The following is a 26,430-nucleotide window of genomic DNA, read 5'->3' on the forward strand; positions in this document are numbered from 1 at the left end:
TCTTTAATGTGTGCAATGTGCAGTGCATATGTGCGCACACACACACACACGCCTTATTGAAATTAAATAATTTATACTTTAGCAAAACATATTTACACAAAATAAATAATTTATATCTGAGTAAACCCACAGATACTTACATACAGACATACATACACTATATGTGTGTTAGCCTTGCTGGCTCCGGGTCCTCCTCTGCTCCTCTCACATGTGGGGTTCCACAGGGCTCAATTTTAGGGCCCTTGCTGTTTTCCTTGTACCGTCTGCCACTGGGTTCTATGGCATCTCTTTTCATGTGGACGACAGCCAGATTTATGTCCCGTTTAAAAAGAAAGATGCCTCGAGGACATGAAAGCCTGGATGGCTTTTAACTTTCTAAGTTTTAATGAAAACAAGACTGAGGTGAGGGTGTTTTGGGGCCCAGTGGCTCCTGTGAACCCCCTCTCTTGGACCTGGGTCCCCTGGCTCCACACCTGAAGCCAGTGGTTTTGAACCGAGGTTTTAGAATGGACAGTGATTTTAAATTGGACTCTCAGATTAGGGCAGTGGTTCAGGCCAGCTTCTTCCATCTCAGAAGGCAAAAGTGAAGGCCATTCTGGCACAGCAGCCCTTTGAAACAGTAATCCATGCTTTTATCACATCCTGGCTGGATTACTGGAATGCACTTTGTCAGAATCAGCCAGTCCTCCCTGCCTCCCTCCCTCTCTCCCTCCTTCCTCGTCTCCAGAACGCTGCAGCCCGCCTACTAACTGGAGCACGTAAGAGGGAGAACATAATGCCAATTGTGGCTTCTCTCCACTGGCTTTCTTGTGCATTATAGAATTAATTTTAAGATTCCTTTATTTGTTGTGAAATCTCTGAATGGTCTGGTCTGGCCCTACCTCCCTGAGCTGCTTCACCCCTCCATCCCTGCTCGGTGCCTCGGTTCAGCTGATCAGCTTCTTCTGAGGGTACCAAGGTCCAAACGTATGCTCAGAGGGGACGCCACATTTGTTTGCGGAACAAAGTTAGCATCACTAGCATGATAGCTGTTAACTCATATCGATGATAACCAGGTAGTTCAGGTAGCAACATCTCTGGGTGAAACACTGAGCAGGGAGCATCTCCATGACAACAGACGCTGATCTTGAGGTCATTCAGTGCCTCTCTCATCCACTTTGTATGGGATGTTGCTCCTGTTGTTTTTTTTGTGATTTATTTGACGGACGTCCCAAAATGTAATCAATTGGTCCTTGGATGATGACAAATCATCTCTGAAAATGAGCTTGAGTATTTTTTGCAAAAAGTTGGCAACATACATACATACATACATACATACATACATACATACATACATACATACATACATACATACATACATACATACCAATAAATAAATTCATGCAGATGAGCACATAACCTTCTTGGCCAACTTCGTTGCTAATAAGGTAATAATCCTTCTTTATTCTATTTATAATCCTTCTTTAATCCGTCTTTTATGTATATATATATATATATATATATATATATATATATATATATATATATATATATATATATCTTCACCGACTTCTCTTTATACATGTCTTTTTACGTAAGTTTGTGAGACCGGTGTGAGACTGACTCTAGCGGAGGCAGGATATAGAATATTAATCATCAATGTAGTTTAAGCCTTTTTTCTCTATAAATCCATCCTCTTCAGGCTTGATCATTTTGATCTGCTTGCACTTTAGTGGATCAGACTTTCCCACATCATAAAGGTGGCAAAGGTCCTGTACGTTCCACGGCAGATGATTCCACACTTTTAATCCTCTTCATGTTTGCAGCTCCCTTCTCTGCTTTTCATTCCAGTGAAGTTGCGCAGATCTCATCATCACACATTAATGGTCCCGCAGGTTGAAACATGTGATTGAATCAGATGGTAAAACAAGACAGTCAAAGGTGAGGGATTATCAGATGAACCCATTTGATTGTGATGTGTGCTGCGCTTTTTGAATGAACTCCAACCACAGCTCCTCCGACCGCAGCTCCTCCAACAGCAGCATCATGAACCATGCTGCTTCCAGGCCATAGGATTTCACCTCCTCTCTGTGTGGACAGACTGATCTTACTTTATCAATCCCCTTGGGGGAATTCCTTTTTCACACTGACCCATCCTACTGTTCTATTTTAGTGGACAGCCACATTAAGGTGCATCAGGGAGCATGGGAGTGTGTGTGTGTGTGTGTGTGTGTGTGTGTGTGGGGGGGGGGGGGGGGTCAAAGGTCATGCTGAGGTCCACTGTGGACCCTTGACTCCTGCGGTCACATCCACTTCTCGAGCCTTGAGGCCCCCACTGCCTGGAGATAATCTCCGGTTTAACACTATGAAGCAATTTTGTAGTTTTATATTTCCCAAAACAATTAAAGTGAACATTTCATGTACAATATCTATTCTGGTAAACAATTCTATGAATAAAAGCTGATTATGTGAGGAGAAGAAGCAGATTAAAGTGTCCTGATATTAGTTGACTCAGAAGTAGAGATTAAAGAACGTATCTCTGGGATTAACAAAGTATTTTCAGTTCTATTCCTCATGAATAAAAAAAAAACAAAAACCTACGAGCAGTCAACAACTACTATTTTTTACTTTTTCTCTTGTTAGATATGTAGAAAAAAGTGTGCCCAGAAAAGTTTATCTTCAATAAAAAAAATATTTCAATTAGCATTTAAAGTTCAAGAGATGAAATCTGTACCAATTGATTATGATTTTATATTGTTATACAAAACCTAGAGTAAAAGAACAGAGTGTGAGAAATAAGCGCACGTCATGTCATGTTTTGTGATCGAGGCCTCTGATGTAGAGGAAATATACTGTTTAATCTTCCACCGGTCAGCTCAGACCTCTGGTGGGCTTCAAAAGACCCGGAAGATGTTCTGAGCTTCAGTTCAGACGTGGCGATCCATCTCAGGAGTGAAGACTGAAAGTCAAAAGTCCAACTTCCGACCGCGTCCGAACCCCGTGGGAAATTTGAATCTAAATATTAGACTTTGGATTTCCCGATTGGAAAGATGAGCTGTTCCATGTGGGCCCTGCCCCTGAGAACCTGGTTCGTTGCTCCAGCTGAACAAGGACGATCCTTTTTGAAATGTAAAGCCTCAAATACCACACTGACAGATGTGATCCTCTCAATTTATTCCTTCATACACATCAAATCTGACTTTTCACCACAGTGAATTCATATAGAGCCTTGGATTTGAATCATAAATCTCCGACACGCAGACGGAAACACAAGCAGCACTGCAGTGGTTCACTGTCATCCATGTGAGGAAGGATTGAGGTCGTTTATTTATTTACAGGTTGAAGTGAACCGACCGGGTCGTTCAACAACAATTGAGAGCACGGACAACATAATGTGCTGTCTGATTGGTTGTGGGGTAGCAGAATAAAAGCATCAGTACATACAGAGATTTCAAGAGATATGATGAGTACAGAGCAACAGAACAGACATCAGCAGTTGATCACAGAGCTCACTGATCGAGATTTCTCATCATGACAATGACTGGGGATGGGAACTGATTCCATATTCAAGACTGCTTTATGATCGGATTCTTTATCGATTCTCATTTTGGACATTAAAGCTGCAGTATGAACATCAGAGGACGTGGTAACGTTGCTGCTGCTGCTGGGTTGAGATTCACTCCGGAGTGGATCGAAAACAGAACTCATTCCAAGTTATCGCGGCTGTGTGCAAATGTTTCTGCATATTGGTCGTGTTTGCTCCCTTTGATGAAATATCCGCTGAGCAAGTATTGCAAGTTGCCCTGTTGGAATGGAACCAATCTTTCTGTGATGCTTGGCGCCACCTTTCCTGTTGTCTGCACTCGCGAATCACCATGCAGGTTGCGTAGGTCACACAAGCTACGCAATGTGCACACGACGTCATTCGCGCCCCCTGGAATCGATAAGGTCATTTGCAAAATTGGAAAACGATTCCTAGGAATTGAAACACTGGGAGCCGGTTCTCAACGAGAACCGATTTTTGATTCTCATCCCAGCAGTGGCTTGAATTTTAATTATGACGACAAGTTAAAAAGACCATTAAAATACCCACAAACAAGTTGTTAGGAACAAGATGTGAGCTTGAAAGTAGAACTGTTTCTTCAAACTGCATACCATTGTTATTTGAGTTTTTCATTGTAGAAACTGAAAGAAAATTGAAAAACGGTTTTAAAAGTGAAGTAAATAAACATTGCGCGAGAGCCGTTCTCATAGAGTTTTCTTTTAATGATGGGGGCTCAGGTCTTGTTTCTTCTGACATCAGTCGTCATGTTCATCGACTGAGGCCACGACTCTTTCATGAGCACGGAGCGGATTAATACCACAGACTCATAAACGTGCCTCATAATGAACCCTTTTTAAAAGTCCTCTGACACAAGTTCACGTAAAGAACGAACGGTCAGGCTGTGAGCTCACAGCTTTGTGTTGAGACAGTGGGAGAGATCCGCCATGTCCTATAAACGCTCAGAAACTGTGGCCCCGCAGCTGCTGTGTGATAAAGATTCAGCTCGTATGGTTACAAGACAACGGTTAAAATCTCCTCGAAGCTGAAAAACAATCAGTGTATAAAAGTTGATTGTGTTTGACTGTGACATAATCAGACTATAAAGTTGATAGAATTCCTGGTTTTCTAATTATTGGGCTTGAAAATGCATGAAATCGTACAATGGGTGTTGCTCTAAAGTACCGCCCTCATTGTGATGCGAGCTGTGTGTGTGTATGTGTCTGTATGTGTGTGTGTGTGTGTGTGTGTGTGTGTGTGTGTGTGTGTGTGTGTGTGTGTGTGTGTGTGTGTGTGTGTGTGTGTGTGTGTGTGTGTGTGTGTGTGTGTGTGTGTCTGTGTGTGTGAGATCTGCTGACGGCTGCGTTCATGTACGTGTCTGTGAAAACATTAAGGGAGTCCTGCCGCCACGCACTGATTATTTCTGTGATCCCTCACTTCACTCTTTACTCACCAAAAGGCCAAAAGGATGAAAAAAAGGAGAAATGCAATGTGGACAGTTTCTCTTTGTGTTTGCTTTTGTTTCATCACTCAGGTTTTGTGCTGATGAGCTTCTTCTCTGCTTCTGATTTCTGAGCTTTTGTTTCAAAATCCGAAGGTCAAACTTCTCATTCCATGTGTGTATGGATGGAGATTTTTCACAATTGTATTGACTGTTACTTTATCAGACATGCACACACAGACACACACACACACACACACACACACACATACACACACGCTATTTCCATGTAAAGATACACCTCACTCCCTGAGCTTGTCATCCTTGTGCAGACGTCAACATGTTGACACGAAAACACAGTAATTATTGTGATAGATGTGAGTAAAAAAGTGTGCTGACAGTTGACGGTCATGTGAACATTTATTACCTGAGAGAAGCTTCACTGGAAGGTGTCACTCTCCATTGAATCCAATCTCATTTCCACTCATATGTACGTCAAACGCAAGATAATAACAGTATGTCATCTACATACATGTAAATTATAGACAGAGATGTAATAGAGGCTGAATAAGAATCGAGCAGTTCTTGATGAAGTCATTGTATGTACGATGTGTGGTAAAGCTTTTGAATTTAGCTTTGTCCTCAAACTATTGTTAGTGATGCTTTGATTGATTTCTGTTGATAGCATGAGTTGGATTTTATCTTCTGGTCATTTGAAAGTGAACATCACCTGTGGGTCACATGACAAAAGGAATCGTCAGAGTTGTTCACGTTCATGTGGGACATGCTGACAGCACACAGTACAGACCTGCCTGAAGACTTCAGTGAGGTTCAGGTTCTGTTTTGTCAAGTTAATTCTGGCTCTAAATAAGAATAATAAGATGTAATAATTATGTAAACGCTAACTCTTTGAGACTCCTTCCAGTGCCTTCTTTAGCTGATGTCACAGTTAGTCTGTTGGAAATGTATGTAACTTCACGTAATATCCCTTACGGGCGTGTGTGTGTGTGTGTGTGTGTGTGTGTGTGTCAGCAGTACCACAGGGCTGATGATGTAACTTCCTATCTCCTGAAAGAAACTACAGAATGTAGTTGAGCTTGGAGGACATGTCAGCCCTCCGGCAAACCTGAGGGGGAATGCTACCTGACCGTGTGTGTGCGTGTGTGTGTGTGTGTGTGTGTGCGTGTGTGCGTGTCGTCAGGCCGTGGATTACCTCAGATGAGATCTAATAGGAGCAGTGAGTCTCAGAACTGATTTTCACAGCAGTGCTGACAGTCTCCAGACATTGAGTGGCGATTAAAGACAAGTGCGACAACAGTCACTCGTTTGTCCATCAAAGGAAGAGAAATGCCCTCTTTCTTTCTTTTTTATTTTAACTGAAAAAGTATCTGGCTTCTAAACACTGAAACAGTGTTCATGCACAGTTGAAATGTGTCTGATTGCCAGAGTTGCTGCAGTTTATGCGACTTTTGTGACATAATCCAGTAGCCATTTGCTTTGAAACCCTCGACCCCTGTGCCTGAACTTTATGGGGATTTTTGTATTGGACCAACATTCTGCAGCCTGAAGGTTTGAAGCTTCTTCAGCCTCTTTGTAGTTGCTCCTCCGGAGAGGCTCTACAGCCCCTCTTTACTGGCGTCATGAAGCTTTCACTTAATTTAATCTGGAGAAAGCCCACCCACACTAAAGTCTGGATTATGCTGGCCACGAGAATACCACACGCAAAAATCAGCACGAGACAGTAAGTGTGGCTAATGTCCTTCACGGGGCCTCTGCTCCAAAACTGCATGGGGCAGTGCGTTGTAAACACACATTTACCACACATTTGTTGTAATTTGTCCGTTTTCTGTCTCAGGACAATATTAAATTCTGTACTGATCTAATAAGAAAAGTTCCATTTATATGAGTCTCCAGCTGAATCAACAGTCTCAGTAATAAATCTAATGACTTGAACTGTCAACAGTTGTACTATTTCTTCACTTACAAGCCGTGTGAGGACAACTTTGGGGTTGTTCTACATCTTTTACCCTGTTTGTAATTTCGTGAACAGTTGGACGTCGCTGCTCTTCCCAGATTACGATGTCCTTCTGGCCCTCATGGCAGCCTTTTGCAAACACCGGAATGACTCGATGTGATGCTGCTGCTTTCCAGGTCAACACATCCGCCTGTGGTTCATTCACATGGTGGGGCGACAGAGAACCTACCCCGGGGGCAGGAGGTTCAGGATCTGGGGGTATTGTTTGATGAGTGACGGGAGGGAGGGGTCATGAGATGAGCTGCAGGAGAGGACATGCAGCGGCCATAACGTCACGGGAGTGGACTTCAGCGCTCAGCCACAAAGTCTCTGCTCTGTGTTTACTGCTCCGTCAATATCAACACACAAACCTGACTCAAAGTAATGGAGTCATGACTTCATCATCCGGAGGAGTTCAGCCTGCCAGAGAGAAACCAGATACATCATGTGGTTATCCATCAATTTTACACTTTGGCAAAAACACTCACTGATGCACATTATTAATAAAGACTGAGTGAATATGATAAAAATACACAGTGAAAATAACCACTGGTCAACACAATAACCTGTTTGTCTTCTGAAATAGCAATAATCGGCTCTTTTATCTCTGAAACAGTTTTTTTTCTGATTTATTTTAAAATATTGGATGATTTTTGCACTTGCGTACCTCTCTCACCAGTGAAAGCAATAATTAGCCCCACCGATCGTGAATTGGCAAAGGATTTGTGTACAGAGAGCAGCACAGCGTGCACAAATATCAATTTTAAGTACTAAACTAATCTGTGTTTGGTTTCAGCTATGACAAAAATTAAAAGCTGGTGTCGAGTAGGTTTTCCTTTGACATCTTGTGTTTGCTCTTATTACAGAGAGAGTTCAATATGGCAGCAAGAGAAACTACATGTTGTGATATTATAGAATCATTTCTATGTGTTTTGAAATGAGGAACCTCTGCGATGCAACGCATAATCCATTCCGAGTGAACATGAGTGAATTACTATCTGATATTTTTCTCTTACATTTGTTGAAATGAGCTGTAAAACTTAGTGTACAGATTTCTTCCCCTCCCTGTTGTTTTTTTGTGTGTTTTTTTTTCTTTTCTTTAACCATTTACAATGTGGCACTGGATGTCACAGTGGCTCAGTGGTGTTTACCGACACAACACAAGACGTTTTCTGATCTATTCTAGGATTTCAGGCCTTTCTGTGTAAAGTCTGCATGTTCTTACTCAGATCCGCCGGTTTCCTCCCATAATGCAAAAGACATATGTGATGGATGGATGGATGGATGGATGGATGGATGGATGATGTACAGCTTTGATCTGGTGTCTTTCTGTTCTTTGAATACCAATATTTGGATGTACATTCACATAAGGACCAGTAGGACCTGATACAATACATCATCTTCAAATTCCCGTGATGGCATTTGCAAACATTTTTTTCTTGATATATCGAGAAGTGGAAGGATAACGAGTGTTCTTATTCCTAAAATTACACACATCTCTCGGAAGAAAGCAGGAGATATTGCGACCTCAGATGTTGACCTCTTTCGAGCAGCTGTACTTGTGTTGAAGTGACGGCGTCTTTCATAGCTTGAATAGTTCGATGCAGAAATATTTCATGTGAGGAAAAGCTTATTCTCCCACTTTGGAAAAGGTCCAGACGTGTCACTGCGAGTTTCCTGCGTGCATGTAAATGTGCTGATTAGCTCTTCAGTCTGTCCTCCGAAAACGACAATCCGTTCAGTACCAAGGACGACAAGCGCATCAGCTCTGCTCACGGTGTGACTCATATCAGAGGGCACTAAATAATGCATCCTGGCTGCATGGGTCAGCGGTCTTCAGCAGGAAACATCCAATGAAATGGAAATCAGGCTGTTTGGTATTTCCTGCTCTCTGATCCTGCAGATGCTCTCAGTGTTCACCCCTTCACGTGTGAACACCAAGTCGTGCTAATGCAGGAAACACCACCTGTAGCTAACCCTGACGGCATTGCAGTGGCAGTGTAACAGAGTGGCAGTGTAACAGTGTGGCAGTGTAACAGTGACAGTGTAACAGAGACAGTGTAACAGAGTGGCAATGTAACAGTGTGGCAGTGAAACAGTGACAGTGTAACAGTGTAACAGTGGCAGTGTAACAGAGTGACAGTGTGACAGTGACAGTGTAACAGAGTGACAGTGTAACAGAGTGGCAGTGTAACAGTGGCAGTGTAACAGAGCGACTGTGTAACAGAGTGACTGTGTAACAGAGGGACAGTGTAACAGAGTGACAGTGTAACAGAGTGGCAGTGTAACAGAGTGACAGTGTAACAGAGTAGCAGTGTAACAGAGTGGCAGTGTAACAGAGTAGCAGTGTAACAGAGTGGCAGTGCAACAGAGTGGCAGTGTAACAGAGTGGCAGTGTAACAGAGTAGCAGTGTAACAGAGTAGCAGTGTAACAGAGTGGCAGTAACAGAGTGACAGTGTAACAGAGTAGCAGTAACAGAGTGGCAGTAACAGAGTGGCAGTAACAGAGTGACAGTGTAACAGAGTAGCAGTGTAACAGAGTGGCAGTAACAGAGTGGCAGTGTAACAGAGTAGCAGTGTAACAGAGTGACTGTAACAACAACAAATCAACCTACGAGTACGAATAAAGAAACCTTGAACCTTGTGACTGTGTGACTGTGTGACTGTGTGACTGTGTGACTGTATGAATGTGTGACTGTGTGACTGTGTGACTGTGTGACTGTGTGACTGTGTGAATGCGTGACTGCGATTGTTTCCTGTCGCGTCACATCAGTGCTGATGTTCCTCCCTGCCTCACGGTCTCTCTCTGTCGTTCTCTCCCTCAGAACCCGGACTGAATCGAAGCCTGCAGTTCCTGCAGCGTCCGTCCAGAGTGACGGCTCTCCTGGGAACAGATGCTGTGCTGGAATGTTCCGCCTCAGGATACCCGACTCCCGGCATCCAGTGGAGGAGAGGAGAGGAGCTGATCAAGAGCTGGTCTGTGTCGTCACTCAGTCTCTTCACGCCACCGTCGGCTCTCCTGCTGGAGTTGTCAGAGACAAAGAGGAGCTGCAGCTTATTAGGATGAGCTTCAGTGTGTTTTATACAGCTGCTGCCTTGTACAGTTACAATGATCCTTTCATAGTCTTCACAGCAGGAGGTAATCTCTCTCTTTAGTGACCTGTCAACAGATGATCCGACTGTGTGTTCAGGTTAGTCATAGAGGAGAAACTCACAGCTGATACACAGGAGAAAGTCTGAGAAATGCGAAGCGTGGCAAGTGAGAAAAAAAAAGAAAGAAAGATAACTACAGTCGCACAATTGAAGCTCCTCCGACTATAATAACCAATAATTAAATATCAGACATGTGGGACTTTAGAGTCTGATGTTTTCACTCGCTGTCCTCATTTAGTTGCAGCATAACAGAAGAGTTATTTGAATTTATTTTCTTTCGTGTCTGTTTGAATTGCTCAGTAATTAAAGTCATTAAGACATTGACTTCGTCACCAGAGACGATGCTGAGATATCATGTTAGAATGTCTCTAACTCCAGCAGGGGAAATGCTGCTTTAAGTATCAAACAATAAATAATGGAGCTTTTCTTTGATGTGAGCTGCACACACAGTCATAACAAGTGTATTTTGTGTGATTTCATGTAGGAACAAGAAGTACTCCTTGCTGGCTGGAAGCAATCTGGTCATCAGAAGCGTGACTGACGACGACTCCAGCGTTTACAGCTGCACAGCCGCCAACAAGAACCACAACATCACGGCGCAGGCCGAGCTCAGCGTGCTGGGTGAGTTCACAATCACCGTGGGCCGACACTGTACGGACGGCGTGGAGCTCCTGAGCACAGCACAGACATCAAACCAGAACCTCACAGGTCCTTACAGGGGTGGCACTACCAGAACACACACACACACACACACACACACACACACAGTCTGTCCTGAGTTCTAGGGTGAAAATAAAAGAATGAAACCATGTCATTCCACAAAGCTCCCCGGGGATGCTATAAAAAAAAAAAAAAAAGGAGCAGACTGGAAACTGTTAATGGCCTGACATCCTCCAAAAGGAGACAAATATAAAACAGAATAAAAACCGGTCCCCGTCCTGCGCCAACAGAAGCCCCCCCTCCCGTCTGCAACACACTCTCTGGGACACAGATTCACATCCAGAATCAAATGCAGTCATGAAAAATAAAACCGGAGCCGTCTGTTTGCTTCAGGAGGTTTTCATAAATAAAATATCTTTGTATTTATTGTCTGACTGCTCCAGTGCTGCTGCTGGATTCAGTGTGATGCTGCTGAGGATCTCAGTGATTTCAGACCCCAAGACAGCAGCCGGTTGTTCGCCTGGAAGCATTTAGCCTAAAACCTTTTCTGATACAATCCTGTTCTCTTTACTTAAAGAAAAAAACAACACATGAACCCAGGAGACACTGTGCAAGCAACAATCACCATTTGAAAACACAACAACACATTAAATCCAGGGCAAAATGTATTTTGTGGAAAAGCCAAAACCCAAACTAAAAAAATATATGTGACTAACCACATCCTGAATATGATACGTCCTGTATTTTGGGGGGGAAAAAGAAAAAAAAGAGACGGTTACCAGTGAGCTCTAGTTTACAAACCTTTGCACGTACAGTTATTTCCTCAACGTGACCAGTCTCAACAAACATACGTTTAATACCAACACATTGGATATTAACCTGTACCAAACACAAGAAAAGAGTACAACAATATGAAAGTGGGCTTATCTTGTCCTAATGTTTTGGATAATCAATCTTGTTTTAGAATCAGTTTTAACATTTCTCCCGGGGGAAAATGGTTTTGTTCTTCACAACCTCAACAGTCCATTGAATATTGTCCTCAAGGCTTCGGCTGTATTTTGATCACAGTCACATTCAGGCCCAAAATAATTACAATACAATTAAGGTTAGATTTTGTTGCATTTCGCTGTGTGGCAGTCTGAAACACATCAGGAGAGTCTGTGAGGACACAAGTTCATCCCTGAAGTCCTCCAACATCTGAGGACAAGCTCTGAGCGCTTGCATGTAGGTCGGTGGTTCAATACTGGCCAAAATGTCTTTTCTTTCCCAAGTACAAGTTGACAAAAAGTGATTTCAACAGAGCACTAATCTGTGGCAGCAGCTGTCCAACATGGCGCAGCAGCTTGTATTCATCTTTGTGGACTAGTCATTCATAAGACTTTTTAATCAAAGCACCTTTTGTCAGTGCTGCTTTCCCAAAAAACCTGCAGCAGATTCCCCCGAACAAAAAACAAACTGAGACTGCCACCGTTACCACAAAGGAAAACAATCTATCCCTCTCAACATTAAGCTGCTTTGTGAAATTGGAAAATACATCAGAAAATGTCCAGTTTGCAAAAAAAACCCAAAAAAAAAAACGTTAATTTGACAGAAAGTTGGAAGAGAAGGTCAAAGTTCACGCTGCATTTCTACAAGTCTGTTCTCTGAAGACTAATTTCATCTGTTTCATGTAGCAGTCTACAAGTGACCAACACTTCTGCATTATCATAACTGCAGCTTCGTGGCTTTGAGGTGGTTTGGACAGAAGACAGTGAGCTGGAGTTTCTCTTAATTGTGGATAAACACCTCGTGTGATGGAAGAACGAAAGCTGGAGGTTCAAAGTTTCTCAGATTTTAACTTGTCACATGGTTTCCTGTGAGGAGACGAGTGTGTGCAGAGTATGAGAAAACGTAAGCAGCTCAATGGTTTTATCAAAGCCACATAGAAGCATGACGAGACACAAGTTACAATAACACACTGCCACAAGTAAATATACGGACAATTATACAATTTAATAGTTTGTTTTCCCTTTGGTAGGTTTTATTTTTTTTTTATTTTATAAGTTTATATTTGTGTGCCTTAGATTTACACTTAAATACAAAGTGTGTGATTATCTCTTTGTTTCAGTATTTACATTTTAAATACTTTTTATTTCTAGGCACATGGTCAGTTGCAATCTGTTCACTTTGAATGAATACATGCTAAAATGTTATCTTTTTAGTTTTTATTCAGTTACTATAAACAGGCATTAACCATTTTTCACATATCCATTGTGATATCAGTGATACGTGAGAGGTGACTGAAGACATACAGCCGCTGGCTGCTCTTTGTGGCGGAATGATACGATTACGTCATCAGGTGCGTGGTCGTGTGGTGCGTTCAAGGACCTCTGAAAACTTGGAATTTGAAATTGTGAAACTGTTCATTATGGTTTAAACAAGTCAGTGGAGTTTCTTCCGAGTTTTGGGTTGTTTTGCACACCATAAAACAATGTACACACAGTATATAAAAATAACCGTACCGTGGGAAATTATCCAATTTCACATTTTTTACACAGTGTGTTGAAAAGTAATCATGTATAAATACTCTTCGCCACTAGATGGCAGCACAGAACGTTGCCGGTGAAATCGAAACTGACAGACGTCAGTGTGGTTAATCTCCACCTCCTGCTACCATCTTGTATCAAAGTACTGTGTCAGTGACAGTGATGGAGAAGTTTTTGAAAAGGAAGAATGTGAACCAGGATCTCAGCTCTTCATCCATCAGGTCCAGGTTTCACACTGAGGGAGTAAAAATAAAAATAAAATTAAATTGGGAAATACTTTTTTTCTGTATTTATTTGATTCCTGTTGATAAAACGTTGATGAGAATGACTTTATATTGTTAATAGAGGCTACAGAGTTTCACATTTCAAAATTTTCGGGTGGTGGTGTGCCTCCAGAGTTTTCCAAAGACAAAAGTGTGCCTTGGCTCAAAAAGGTTGAAAAACACTGCTTTAACTCATATTTCATCATTGTATGTTTGAGTCATTGTTACAAATTGAGCATGACTCATTTCCTTCAGCCTCCAGTTATTTTTAACGTAGCAGTTAGCATTAGCTGGCAGATACTGTAAAAGCCGGTGGCCTTCTCCATGTGCTTGTGACTGTATTTCCCAGAATGTTTTATGACACAGTCTTCAGTGTTGGTGTCGTGTTCAGGCATTCTCTGTTGGTTGTTTGGTGCTTCTCCTGCTGTGGTGGTGGATTACAGCCACAGGCGGCTCATTACTGCCACACTGTGGTCGCCGCTGGAACAGATTGGGTGAAAATTTGAAAACAGGCCGCTTAACTTAAAAATGTTTTTAACCAACTTAACTAAATTAGTTGACAACTGTTATTCAACTACTATTCAATGTTAATCGATTACATAATTTCATTGTTTCAGCCCGACTGTGAATGAAATATTACATCACCATGTGTCATAGGTCAGTGAAAAAAAATCTAGTTTTGTAGTTTTTCTGTTTGGTCATAAAGTTCAGTCCGGACTGACACTGGGCTGAAACTGCTGAGGTTTATGCTTCTTTAGCTCATGTTTATTTAAAGCAAGCGAAAGAAAGAAGTGTTGCTTCACTTCCAGACAGATATGAAAGCGTTTCATTGATGAACTGTCAGCAGATGGTTGCATCTATCTTTTTTTTAACAATTTGAATTGTCAGTTGAATCCTTAAAGAGGCAGAAGACTGTATTTTTGTTTTTATTTTTTATTTTTTTTGCAATGGCAGAGTTGAAATCAAACAGAAGCAGCTGTTGTTTGTTGGATTCTCCGGAGAAAATCTGCAAATTAACCTTGGGGTGTTTTCCGTCTCACTCCAGCTGGGCTCTCTGCTCGTCTCTGTCCTTTCATGCCTTTGTCTCTGTCCCCTCCGAGTCTTTCTGTCTGTTCCCAGCACATTGGTATTCTGTTTATAGTCGGCTCCCAACAGTCGCTGCCTGCACAAAACCACATTGTATTCACAATAATAAGCAACACAAGTTTGTGTTTACAGGAAATCACGTCTGCGCTCTGAACTCAGCCTCGCAGTGCTCACATCTGAACATGAGGAGGCGATTTACGGTGCTCACATTAAACTACCATCACTCCAAATGTGGATGAAAGACAAAATGGATCACATGTTTAAAAAAAAAAAAAAAAACTCTTGACTGCTTTCAGCTGCCCAGATACCATCAGTGATTTGTGTTTACTTCAGCAGAGCAAGGACGATTTGAGAGGAATTCTTTTGATTGACGCACCACATCAACATAATTAAACTTATGGGAATGCATAACATATCCATGTCCTACAAACATATGTGATGTGTGTTTATATATAGCACCATCACACAGAAGTCTGAACTGCTAAAAGCTGTTCACATTGTTTCACTATGAAGGTTTTTAGCTCAATTTTGAATTTCTGAAGCAGTGTGTTGAAAATACATTGCAACATCATGATACAATTTCCTTAAAAAGGTCTTTGACTCTTTAACTTATCCACCTAACAGTCGGAATGCAATTCATTATATTATTGATGTTGTAATTCTTTATTTCATTCAAAAATTGGAAAGTAAAATAAAACAAAAAGGAAGTCTTCATGTCAAAGCTTCCAGTTCACGTTTTGAATGAAAATATATACATATTTACATATTTTTTTAAGTATTCTATGTACAGCATTTACAATATACACAAAAAACACAGAAAACAAAAAGATATCCACCATTTTCATATTTTCCTATATCGAATATTTCACATGATCTCCTTTCATATATACATTTTATTATTATTACATATATACGGATCTATTTCTCACACTTTTTTAACATTGCTAATTTGATGACATTCTTGAATGCCAGGAGAGTTCCTGACTCTTTTACTTATTTCTGAAGTGTGCTCATAGATAAACAGATTCCCGTCACAGGAGCTGGTTGCACTAGTGGCAGATGACTTGGCACAGGTATACAATATAGTGTCCACCTACATTTCTCTGTATCTGTATGTATGTTTACACTAAAACCTCTGATGTAGAGACGTCCTACACTTGCCGTTGGTCCGACGGTCCAATGGCCAGTGTCCCATAAATACAGCCGTCAAGTCTTTAGAGGTCATGAGGACAAATTGTAGGAGCAGTTCATATTGAACGAACCAAATACCAAATATGTTTTGCTTTAAGAGCACATAAAAAATAAAAACAAAATAAAATATGTACATTATAAGTAAAAGAAAATGTTAAAAAAAAAAATACAACAATTAATCTGCAAAAGAAAAGCAACATTCAAACAGTTGTCTAATTAGACAACTATACAATATTGTACAAATGTAAGCCTGAAAAGAAAAAAAACAAAGCAAAACAGTAACCTGCAAAGGAACAGAAACATTAAAAGCAAAGAATTTGGACTCCACTGGGAACCATCGCCATAAATAACATAATGTAGGAAATAACATTCAGACGTGTTTGCATGGATGTACAGGAGAGAATTAGCCCAGCTGAAGGATTCAATTCCTCCATCGCTCACCAATCGATTAAACCCAATAAAATCGACCCGTTTCCAATTCTGCTGATCCAATCAGGAAATCCCCCCTGGGAGTTGGTGTTTTACTTTGGTAATGGAGGACCGTGGTATGTAAACCTGTCGGCTCCTTTACTCTGAGGTTCTACGTGGTGTAGGTCCACTCAGTGTCTCTACGTTTGCAGAAGACGGTGCGGTAAACGTCAGAAAAGTTCAAGTTGTTGGAGAAGAGCCATTAAATTGTAAAGAAACAAACTGGAACTGTTGGGCTCGTGCCTGACATGACATAGTTTCCCTTGTTACATGGACACGAGTGTCTTTCTAATACATTTACACATTTTCAAAAAATGTGTAAATGAGCAGCCAATACAGATCCTGTTTATACAACTCAGCGCCCCACCCCCCCGCCCCCCAACACCGCGGAGACAGCCGGAGACTTCGGAGCCTCATGTGCGAGTAATAAACATGGCGGCCTGACTCCTAGCCCATATTCTAGTTTTATCCTCTATATTAGTAGTTTTATAGTATCAAATTGCATCTAATTCATAATTAGTCCATACGAATGTTGGGTTCTCTCAGTTGTGTTCATGTTTATATCATGTTGTTCTCTGCACACGTATGTGTGATTTGACTACAAAGACAAACAACAGCACCACCTTGTGGCCTGGCATACTAACGATATCATTTTCAGCGTCTCTGCCTTTGCCATGTTAATTTCACAACTTTTCTGAAGCGAACGACGCATTGTCGCTTAAAATGTCATGTAAACGGGGCCTAAATTTTAGTTTTGGGCAGTGGGGCGACAGTATCAGACAGTAGTAGAGCTGGATGGCAGATCACCAGAGACACTATTGGCATGTGTTGTATGGAGGTTTGGCCTCATAAACTCTTTCACTCTCTCTAACTACTCTGATACAACCACTCTGGTCCAAAATGATTAATTAAGGAGCAATTAAGCAGAAAATAAGTCTGTTTCTCTGTATCACTCCAATACATCGACATTTCAAGATTTCCAAAATCCAAATTTGAAATGACTCGAGCTGGTGAACTGCGCGGCTGCCTACCACATGTGACGCAACAGGAAAGCAGGAAGCGCATGCTTTTATTTTGTGTGAGTGCATCAGTCTGTCAGCCATCTGTCATCAGGCTGCGTTTGAGTATTTTGTGTTTGATGACGATATAAACGCCTTCAGGGAGGAACGAAGCTGAGAGAAGAAGCAGCAGACGTCTTAAACATGCTAATGATGCCGTGGGTGCAGGCGACATTCTGTTCCTGATGTCACCGATTTCTCTTCAGACCACGGAGAACATTGTTAATGATCATTACTGCGACATTCCAACATTTATCCAACTTGGCAACTATATTAATAATTTTTTTTGCTGGTTGCCACACGAAAACAGTTTATTTCTCACACAGCTGCTCAGTCCTTTACCAAAAATGACTACTGCTTCGCAATATTTCATTACTTTGATTTGGGCGTGTTTGACGGACATTTCTTATTTACGAGTTATGCTTTTTGGAAAAGTACCTTGTGGATTACTTTGTGCTACGTCCCCTCCAGCAGTCTGGGGGGGGGGGTTAACGAACCCCCCTAAAAGTGAAGAGAGTTCAGCGGTTACACTCGTATTTATTGTCGTGTAAAAGGGGCTCAGTTGGAGTTTAGGTTCCAGTTTTGTGGCTCTCTGTATTTCAGGAGGGTCCAAATGGCCCTTTGAGTGTTGAAGGTTGTCGACTCCTGGCCTCGAGGCTGGACAAGCCAACAAGGCAACTTCAAATCCCACAGCCGAGAAGTCACCACTGTTAGTCCCTGAGCAAGACCCCTAACCCCCATTAGCCCCCCAGCATGGCCGCCCACCGTGTCCCAGAAGCAGGATGGGTGAAGGTGGACATAAGAATTTCCCCCAGGGGGATTAAGAGACTATGATTAGACACAGACAGACAGACTTACTGTATGGACACAAATGCGGACAGGCAGGTGAGAGGACATGGTCACATGCACATTGTGTAACTCTCTGACACTTCTTGCTCTCTTGCCATTTTAAATCCCGTCTGAAATGTCCTCATGCAGATGTCGTGCCTCGCTGCTTTGACTCCAGCTTTGAATGGCTTGTTGCTGGTTTGATTTGATCACTAAAGTCACTGAATTCACTGAAAATTCAAAAGCTGCTTGCGTTTTCTCCTTTTTTCTGGAACTGCACACCGTTCTTATTCAGAAACCTATTGAAAGATGCAAGATAATGTCTTTAGATCTATTTGTTTTCTCGGTATCTAGTTTTCACGTGGAAACAAGCACAACATGCCTGATGTGACATTGTGAGTCACTTCAGGGTCATAAACTCTTCACACTGGAGTCTGAAGGTGGGCGCGGTCACAGAGATTAACCATTTAAACTGGTGTGGTGAGGTGTAGAGGTCAGCTTTCTCTGCAGTGTTTTATAAATATACAGATCCAGACTGAACGCTTTATGTGTCTTTGTCATTTTCCTCTGTATAAATGTTGTTTAATGTCTCGGGGTTGAATGAGACTTGGTTATAAACAGAGATCACTCTTATCACAGTCAGGCTACAATTATCTGTGAATCCACTCTGCTTTTATTTATTTATTCCAGAGTGTTCCCCTTTATCTCTGCCTGCCTCATCTGCAAATTAAATCTCTTGGATAAGGTGAACAGCTTATTTGCACACTCCATTTGCAGACATTTTCTACAGATTTAGAGACTATTGTCCGCTTCTCTTCTCTCGGGTTGTTTTTTTTTCTCATCTGATGCTGGTCACTCCTTTTAACTTTGACTTCTGTTTGATTGCTATTGATTGTGATTTGAAGTTACTGTCAATTTCTTTTTATTTAATTTTAAATACGTTAGAAGTTTTATCTTTTCACCTTTTATGTGATGTTATTTTTAATTACGTTATACTCACATATAACAACAAAGGCCCTCCCTCAAAAACTACCCCCACACACCACAGTGACTACATGTCTATTTTTATTCAGATTAATGAACTCAACATATTATGGCCAAATCAATCATACACTTCTTTTTCCACAATGTTATTTCATTTTATTTTATGTGTGAGAGGAGGGAGGCAGGGGGATTCGATGTTGGGAGCTTTGACGGCTAATAAGTATGAAACCGCGCAACTAGTCAAAAAGTTGAACATAATTATTGAGCAGGAGCGTCTCCTCTGTCATTTAATTGTGTTTTGAACCCGATACACCCTGAGAGGAGATAGTGTTTGTGTGAGGGGTTTTTTGGGGGTGAAAATGTCATTGCAGACTTCCTGTTGGATATAGTTAGGGGTATTTTTAAGTCTTGATCAGATGAACAATTGAGTTTTTGTTTGAACTTCCTACAACATATATAGGATATATACATATATTCTGACATATATATAGCATATCTGAGCTGGTGCACGGCGCGCCCCTGTTAAGTTTGCACTCTGGGCAGCTGCCTGCTTCGCTCATAGCAAAATCAGCAACTGCTCATGTTTTTGTGTCAAATATGCTTAATAATCCTTCCAAATGTGTCAAATATACTTTGAAATCCAATCCTTCGAATCAATAATGCTGGAAAAAATAGTCGTGGATGCGTTGAATGCACATCACCGAGAAGACGTGCACCGACTTTATTTTGACATCCAGTGATATTGAAGACCTGAAAATTTTAACATATAGAAACACTACTGATTACAAGTCATATAAAAATGTAAAAATAAAGTCTGTGTAAAGAGGAAGTGAGCAGCACACGTCTCTACTTTGTGCCTTGCGTTCACATTAAGAATTGTGCTAATATGCTAATATGGCCCACTACACACTGTTTTAGTGAAATGAGGAGCGCGAGACGCTGACGAATATCCACAGCCTCATGATGTATGGAGATGTGTGTGTTTTGACTCCACAAGGCAGTGACCATGATTAGATGATTAGTATAACGAATGTGTGTGTTGTTTTCCATAATAATGAGTGCTGCCCGGCTCATTAGCCACTTCCTGTTAGCGGCCTAATGAAGGCTGTGCGATACACAGACAGCACCCCGGTTATCAGTCATCTTCAGGACCGTTGGATTTCAGTGCTGGATGCTGAAAGAGCAGCGCCGGGCTGAGCTTCAGCTTCAGTGTTTTACATATCGTATCACCAGGCTGAACGATCTAAAGATGCTAAATTATATTTGTTAATGTGGCCAGTTTGGATGTTTAACCTGTTAACGGCACACATCCTGAAATCATAGAAAAGTTTAGAAAACAGCCAACTTTTTAAAATAAAACTATAGGTATACTTCTGAATTATCATCCTGCTGTTTATTGATTAAGGCGAACTACTTAAAAGTCTTTTCTCATTTCTACCTGAGGCCAAAAACGTCATCTTAATAACTCAAGAAGAGTTTTGCCGCAATAATTGTGAGTCATAAGTGATTGGAACACACACACACACACACACACACACACACACACACACACACACACACACACACACACACACACACACACACACACATAGAAGAACTGAATCACTGAATCCGTAAAACAGAGATTGGTTTAGTCTCTGTGGTGTTCAGTAATTGTCTCACTTTCCTGGAGAGTCATTAAGTCCCTCTGTAAGATGGCGCATGCACGCACACACGCACACACACACACACACACACACTGCTTGTGGCCTGCGGGGTTCCTCTCCTGATTAATTACCGGCTCTGTGAATTTCTGTGGGTGTTTTAGAAAACATTTAACCGGCTGCCAGGCTCCCCACTGAGCCGCTGGCCGGCCCTGCTGCCACTCGCCCCACGAGACTCAACACACTGAAAGACATGAAAGGGAGGGAGGATAGAGAGGGAGGGTGGGGTCACCCAGCCCCTGCAGACGGGGGGTGGGGGGGTCTGGAGGGTCTCAATATGTCCACCTCTGCAGCCAAGAGCATGAATGCAATCAGAGCCAACGCGGAAGGAGAAAGAGCCAAAAAGAGGACTTGCTCTTAGATATTTTTCAGTTTGTGGCTCCATGTTGGATCAACAGACTGTTTTCATGACTAAAATAGCTCCAGTTAAATCAGAGTACTGCGGGGGACAGCGAGGGTCCACCAGCGTCAAGGGATTAGTGGAGTTCTGGAGATATTCTCCCGAGAGCGTTCCCTCAAAACTGAACGGTTCTCTGATGTTCTCCTGTCTGTATTCACATTGCCAGAGGGCACCGGGAGATAACGGACTGCGGAGAAAGCACAGATTACTGCGATGGTCCTCGAGACTCATACTTCTTTAAGCTGGGATGAGCTCGTTTCCGCTGCATTCATGTGCTCCTCAGAATGTGATGACTTGTGAAGTCCTCCATCTTGCTGCGATACCTGTAAGTCCACACCGTGACGCTCCTGACCTTCAGTTGGGATTCTCACTGGTGAGATGTCGAAGCAGTTTATGTTCTCGTGTCAGCGGGATTCATCAAAGGCCTGGATGAAATACTAATTTCCAGAAACTGAGGGTGTGATTGTGTTTCAAGACACGCACTAAAGGGGAAACTCTCCAGCATATGAACAACTATTCAAAAGTTGGTGTAGTGTAGCCGGGAGATTTTCAATGTTTTCAAGAAGTTCATTCTTCGACTACTCACATCCGGCTGTGAAACATCACAGTCGGCCCGTTAAAATAAGAATTAACCTCACTCCCAGTTTTATTTCAGCAGTCCCCTCCTCCCCTCCCCGTAATAATCCCTGGTGCCAAGCACTGGGACAAAGGGGAGAAGGAGAAGACACAGGTGAACCCCATGAGGGTGATGCGCACACAGAGGAGAAGACAATTGGTCAAGTGGAAACACGAGGGGAGAGACACAAGAGCAGCACACACACACACATCACAAGCACACGTACACACCAAGACAACCAGAACCAATTAAGACACACAGGGGACAGACCCACACTACACAGGGGATGAGGCGGGACAAGATGGAGGCCTGACAGAACCGCCTCCATAGCTGATTTTTTGGGTTTGTAGTGACGGTGTGCACAACCGGGCCATGTGACCTGCTTTTCCATAAGCTCCTACGCCGAGCGTCACGCTGTCATCGCAGTATACTGCAGTTTTTGCTTGCACACTGATAACAACGATCCACTGCGCCGTCGAACCGCAGCTTCACCGCAACCCTGGCAAGGGAGGCTATTGTGGGTAAAGCGCCTTGCCCAACGACAAAACGAATTGACTTGGACAGAGCAGGTTGCTCTGTAAAGAATGACGCTGAACTGTCAGCATCGCTCTGAGGTCTTTTCTGACGTTTGATTTTGTTTTAACGAGTTTGCCTGTAGAACAACACATGGATGCAGATTAAAGCTGGTGATCACTGGGAGCTAAAATAATCACATTTCTTGTCATGAAGATTTGTGTCTGGTCTGAAGACATGGATTTCAGTGGGCAGTTTAAAATATTAACACTGATATCATCTTCTTCTGTCTTCACTCCCTCATCAGCATGTCTTCGTGCCCAAACTGGCTGGTGTTGTAGATTAAAGCGGCGCTGGCTCCGCAGCCACGTATGTTCAGACTCTTTAATCCATCCCAGTCTGTCCACTGAGCCTCTGCCTCCTTTCTGTCTGTCTGATGGGCAGTTTTTAATGCACCCTCTGATGAATCAAATCAACCTCACTCGCCTTTTGTCTCTTAAGCTTTGTAATCCGGATTTGGGCTAAATCACAAGGACGGTTGAAAAGAAAAGACTTAATGTGACTTTTCAGAGCCTGTTCAGACGCGACGTAGTCGACCTTGTTCAGACCTGACAGTCAGCGGCTGAATAGGAAGGTTTACTCAACCAGCTCAGCTTTAGTTATCGCTCATCAAAATCAGCTTTTGGTAATGTTTTCCATACATTATGACTTGTGGTTGTACTTGATGCATTAGAGAGGTGAGAGTTACTGATATGTGCTAAATCACATGGATAATATCACCACATACTGCATTTCAAAATGTTACCTTGACAGCTCACAACCCGATTAGACACAGAAAGGTTTGGAGACTGTTCTTTTTGAACTGAATATGTCCCTCATGGACTCTTGTTACAAAATGTACAGACGGATACCTGATATGTACTTGCTACAACTTACCTTGAAGAAACTTGTGCACAAGTCTACTGACTGGTGAACCCCGCAGGCCTCATGTGCATGATGATCAGTGTTCCCTAAACAATCTCCTGACCTTTGATAGAACTACAAACTACATGCATCTCACCTGTACACTATATTTACAACTTCTCACAGGTTAACCCTTGTTGGCTGTCACATTAATAGAATCCTCTCATATATGCTGCCTGGATGCTGATAGATCATGATACAATCAATGTTTTCATTCCAAACTCCTTGCAAATAGACACTGTAATGTCCCACTGGGCACTAAACACATCACAAGCTCTCTCAGAAAAGTGGATCAGGAGCTGCACCGCCAACCTACTCACCACCTTCACATAACAATTTTACCACAGCACAGGGAAGGTTTGTGTTACAGTGAGGCCCAATTGTGTCTTTAAAGTCAAGTATTATTAGCGAGCCTTCATATCTGCAAAGTCAGACTGTGATAAGACGGTGGCTGGCCGGAGTCCGGTGGAGGTCAGAGTGAGGTGGACAGACTTCCACTAAAACATCTAAAATGTATTTGATAAGTATTTATTTCAGATGAACCTGCAAACAACCTCTTCTTAGTGCTGAATTTCTGGTATATAACGTGGAGCTGTAGCTTGAGTTTAAGTTCCGTAAATAATCCTCAGGGAACTGTCGACAGGGTCTAATAGACTGAATGTTGAGGGCGGTCATAGTGGAGACACTTGAAGAGATCGACATGTTCTCACCTGGTACACACAGGAAATAGACTGACAAATGCTGTCTCAAGCCCGGTTCACACTGCAGGATAATCACGCCGATTTTGGCCTCGATTCTCTCCTTCCGACAATCTTAAGGACACTCAGATCATCATAAGATAATCTTATCAGATATTTTTGCCCGTGTGTGTTAAGACGGCTCTCGTCTGCTCGGAAGGATGTGTGGACCGCTCCGATCTGAGATAACACACCACAAACGATCGCCATTGCATCGTCTTCATCCACCAGGTTTGTTGACTCTGGAATCTCGTTTGATCTCGTGAGGGTTTGTGAGATTTCCCGTCTGATCTGGGGACGTTCGCCGGTGAAATCGGTTGGTGTGTTGATGTTGCCGAGTGGCTGCACAACACACACGGTATGACCAAAACTGTAAAACCTGTGATTATGTATCGCCGTGTGTGTGTGTGTGTGTGTGCGGTCTCTCAGGTTTGGGAAATCTGCCGACAATTTCATAATCCTGCCGTGTGAACCGGGCTTGACATCACGTGGATGCCATCACGAGCTGTTTGGTGTCCACACGTCTGTGTTCATGGAGCAACTACATTCAGCAAAAATTAGTCACTGAGCAGGTTTGGGTGATGTAATGTGAAAAGTCTGAACTGAAGCTGGTTGCTCTCATCTCCCCTGGAAGGTCCTCAGCCACGTGTCTCTTTTTGTCCTGTGGATTGTTGGACGTCTTTGAGGAATATTGGAAGGTTCCCCATTTCTATTCGCACATCTCTGCTGTTCCATTTGTGTTTGCCTCTTAATCCCACCATCTGTGTGCTGTCTGGAGCAGATATTGCAGGTTCTGCACAGCGCTGCTGGATGGGAGTGATTTGATGCTGAAGGTCATTGTGTTTCTCCTGTTTTGTTGCACATGCGTGCGGCTGTTGGTGTGACCGGCGTCCTGTCACGCTGCAGACACTCAGCAGCTTGCCTGACCTGTGACCCGCTGCTCTCTCTCAGTCCAAGCGTTTTGTCCGTGCGCTGCCTCAAATTCCCCGCTTCCTTGTCTGAAGTCGTTCCCTTCACAAGATTTGACCAGTGGAATCGTTCCGACGGCCCCGGCTGGGGAACGCGCCGGCATCGGGCGTCCGAGCCGTGTCTCTCAGCGGGAACACCACCGTGGTGATCTGACGGGATTTGGATCAGTGCTGTCAGACAGTGAGGTCCACGCTGAGCTAATTATACTTTATAAAGAGCCAGCTTGTCATTCACTGGAAGAACGCCACTGTTTCCTGTTAAACTGCAGCTTTTCCAAGCAGCTGAACCGCTGCGACCCCGCTGCGTGCTTCCAGCTGAGTCCCCATGAGGAGGGCTGCCACAGAGCAGCGGTCGAACCGGCAGCATTAGTCGAGTAAAAAGTCAGCGGAAGACGCAATGGATTACTTCTCCTGAAAGGGAAGCTTTCTCTTTCACCCAAGCAAAGCCAAAAGCAGTGAGGGCTTGCAACAGAATCTCTCAGTGTCTCACAAAGACCTTGGTCAGAATGAACTGTGTTGCCAAGTGAGATTTTCTGTAGCTTCTAACCCCTGTTAACATCCTGGAGGTTCTTAAACATGAATTATACATATTTATATGTTGATTTTTACATTGTCTTACTACATCTACATTCAATTCAATTCCACCGTGTTTAAAGGTCAAGCTCCTCTGGACTGAAAACCAAACAGACGACAATATTCTAATTTTTTCGAAGCAAAAGCTTGAAAATGTATAGTCTGCATCTATGTCAGTTTATTTGGCAAGATTGTTTTCACCGTTTCATTTTGTTTACATTTCACTTTCATTCATCTGCCAGCATTTCTGCCTTTGCCAAGTGAAAAGTGTTGTTTTTCAAACCTTTTTTTTTTTTCCTCACAAATTCCACTCATATGTGTGAACTGAATTCACGCCAAAAGGAAAGCTCTGTGCATTCGTTATGAGGGGGAAGGAGGTGATGGTGCTTTATAGCAGAGGAGCTGAAATAACTCTCCTCTGTAAATCCTCACTGCTCCCAATTCACTCAAAACACAAAAAAAAGAAAAGAAAGACAATATTGAAATAAAATCAAGACGTACTTTTAAGGTGAAATTGAATCTTTGAATCTTCCTTCTGGAGTTATTACACTGACGAGAGAAAGTATGTGCAGCTTTTGAATGGTTTCGTTTTCTGCATCCAATGGTCATATACTGGGATTTGTTATGCATTTACATCACGATTGCAAATATAATATGTTATATGTTATACACCTTGAATTATATTAATAACTCATATTTTTAAGTTTTTAACTTTCCTCTGGTTTCTTCCAACAGTCCAAAAACATGAGCGTTACGTTAACTGGTG

At 42.4% G+C, this 26,430-nt stretch overlaps 1 protein-coding gene across 1 annotated transcript in view; it reads left to right on the plus strand.

Moving 5' to 3' along the window:
• dcc (DCC netrin 1 receptor) overlaps positions 1 to 26,430 on the plus strand; it is a gene marked incomplete at its 5' end in the record, with an annotated part of 378,467 nt that overhangs the window by 206,969 nt on the left and 145,068 nt on the right. Inside the window, 2 exons of the mRNA XM_080510296.1 lie at positions 9,801 to 9,951; positions 10,613 to 10,749. Coding sequence (XP_080366422.1) covers positions 9,801 to 9,951; positions 10,613 to 10,749 — 288 coding nt within the window. The remainder of the gene's footprint in view (positions 1 to 9,800; positions 9,952 to 10,612; positions 10,750 to 26,430) is intronic.

The sequence above is a fragment of the Blennius ocellaris genome, assembly GCF_963422515.1.
Source record: "Blennius ocellaris genome assembly, chromosome: 15".
NCBI classification, from domain to species: domain Eukaryota; kingdom Metazoa; phylum Chordata; class Actinopteri; order Blenniiformes; family Blenniidae; genus Blennius; species Blennius ocellaris.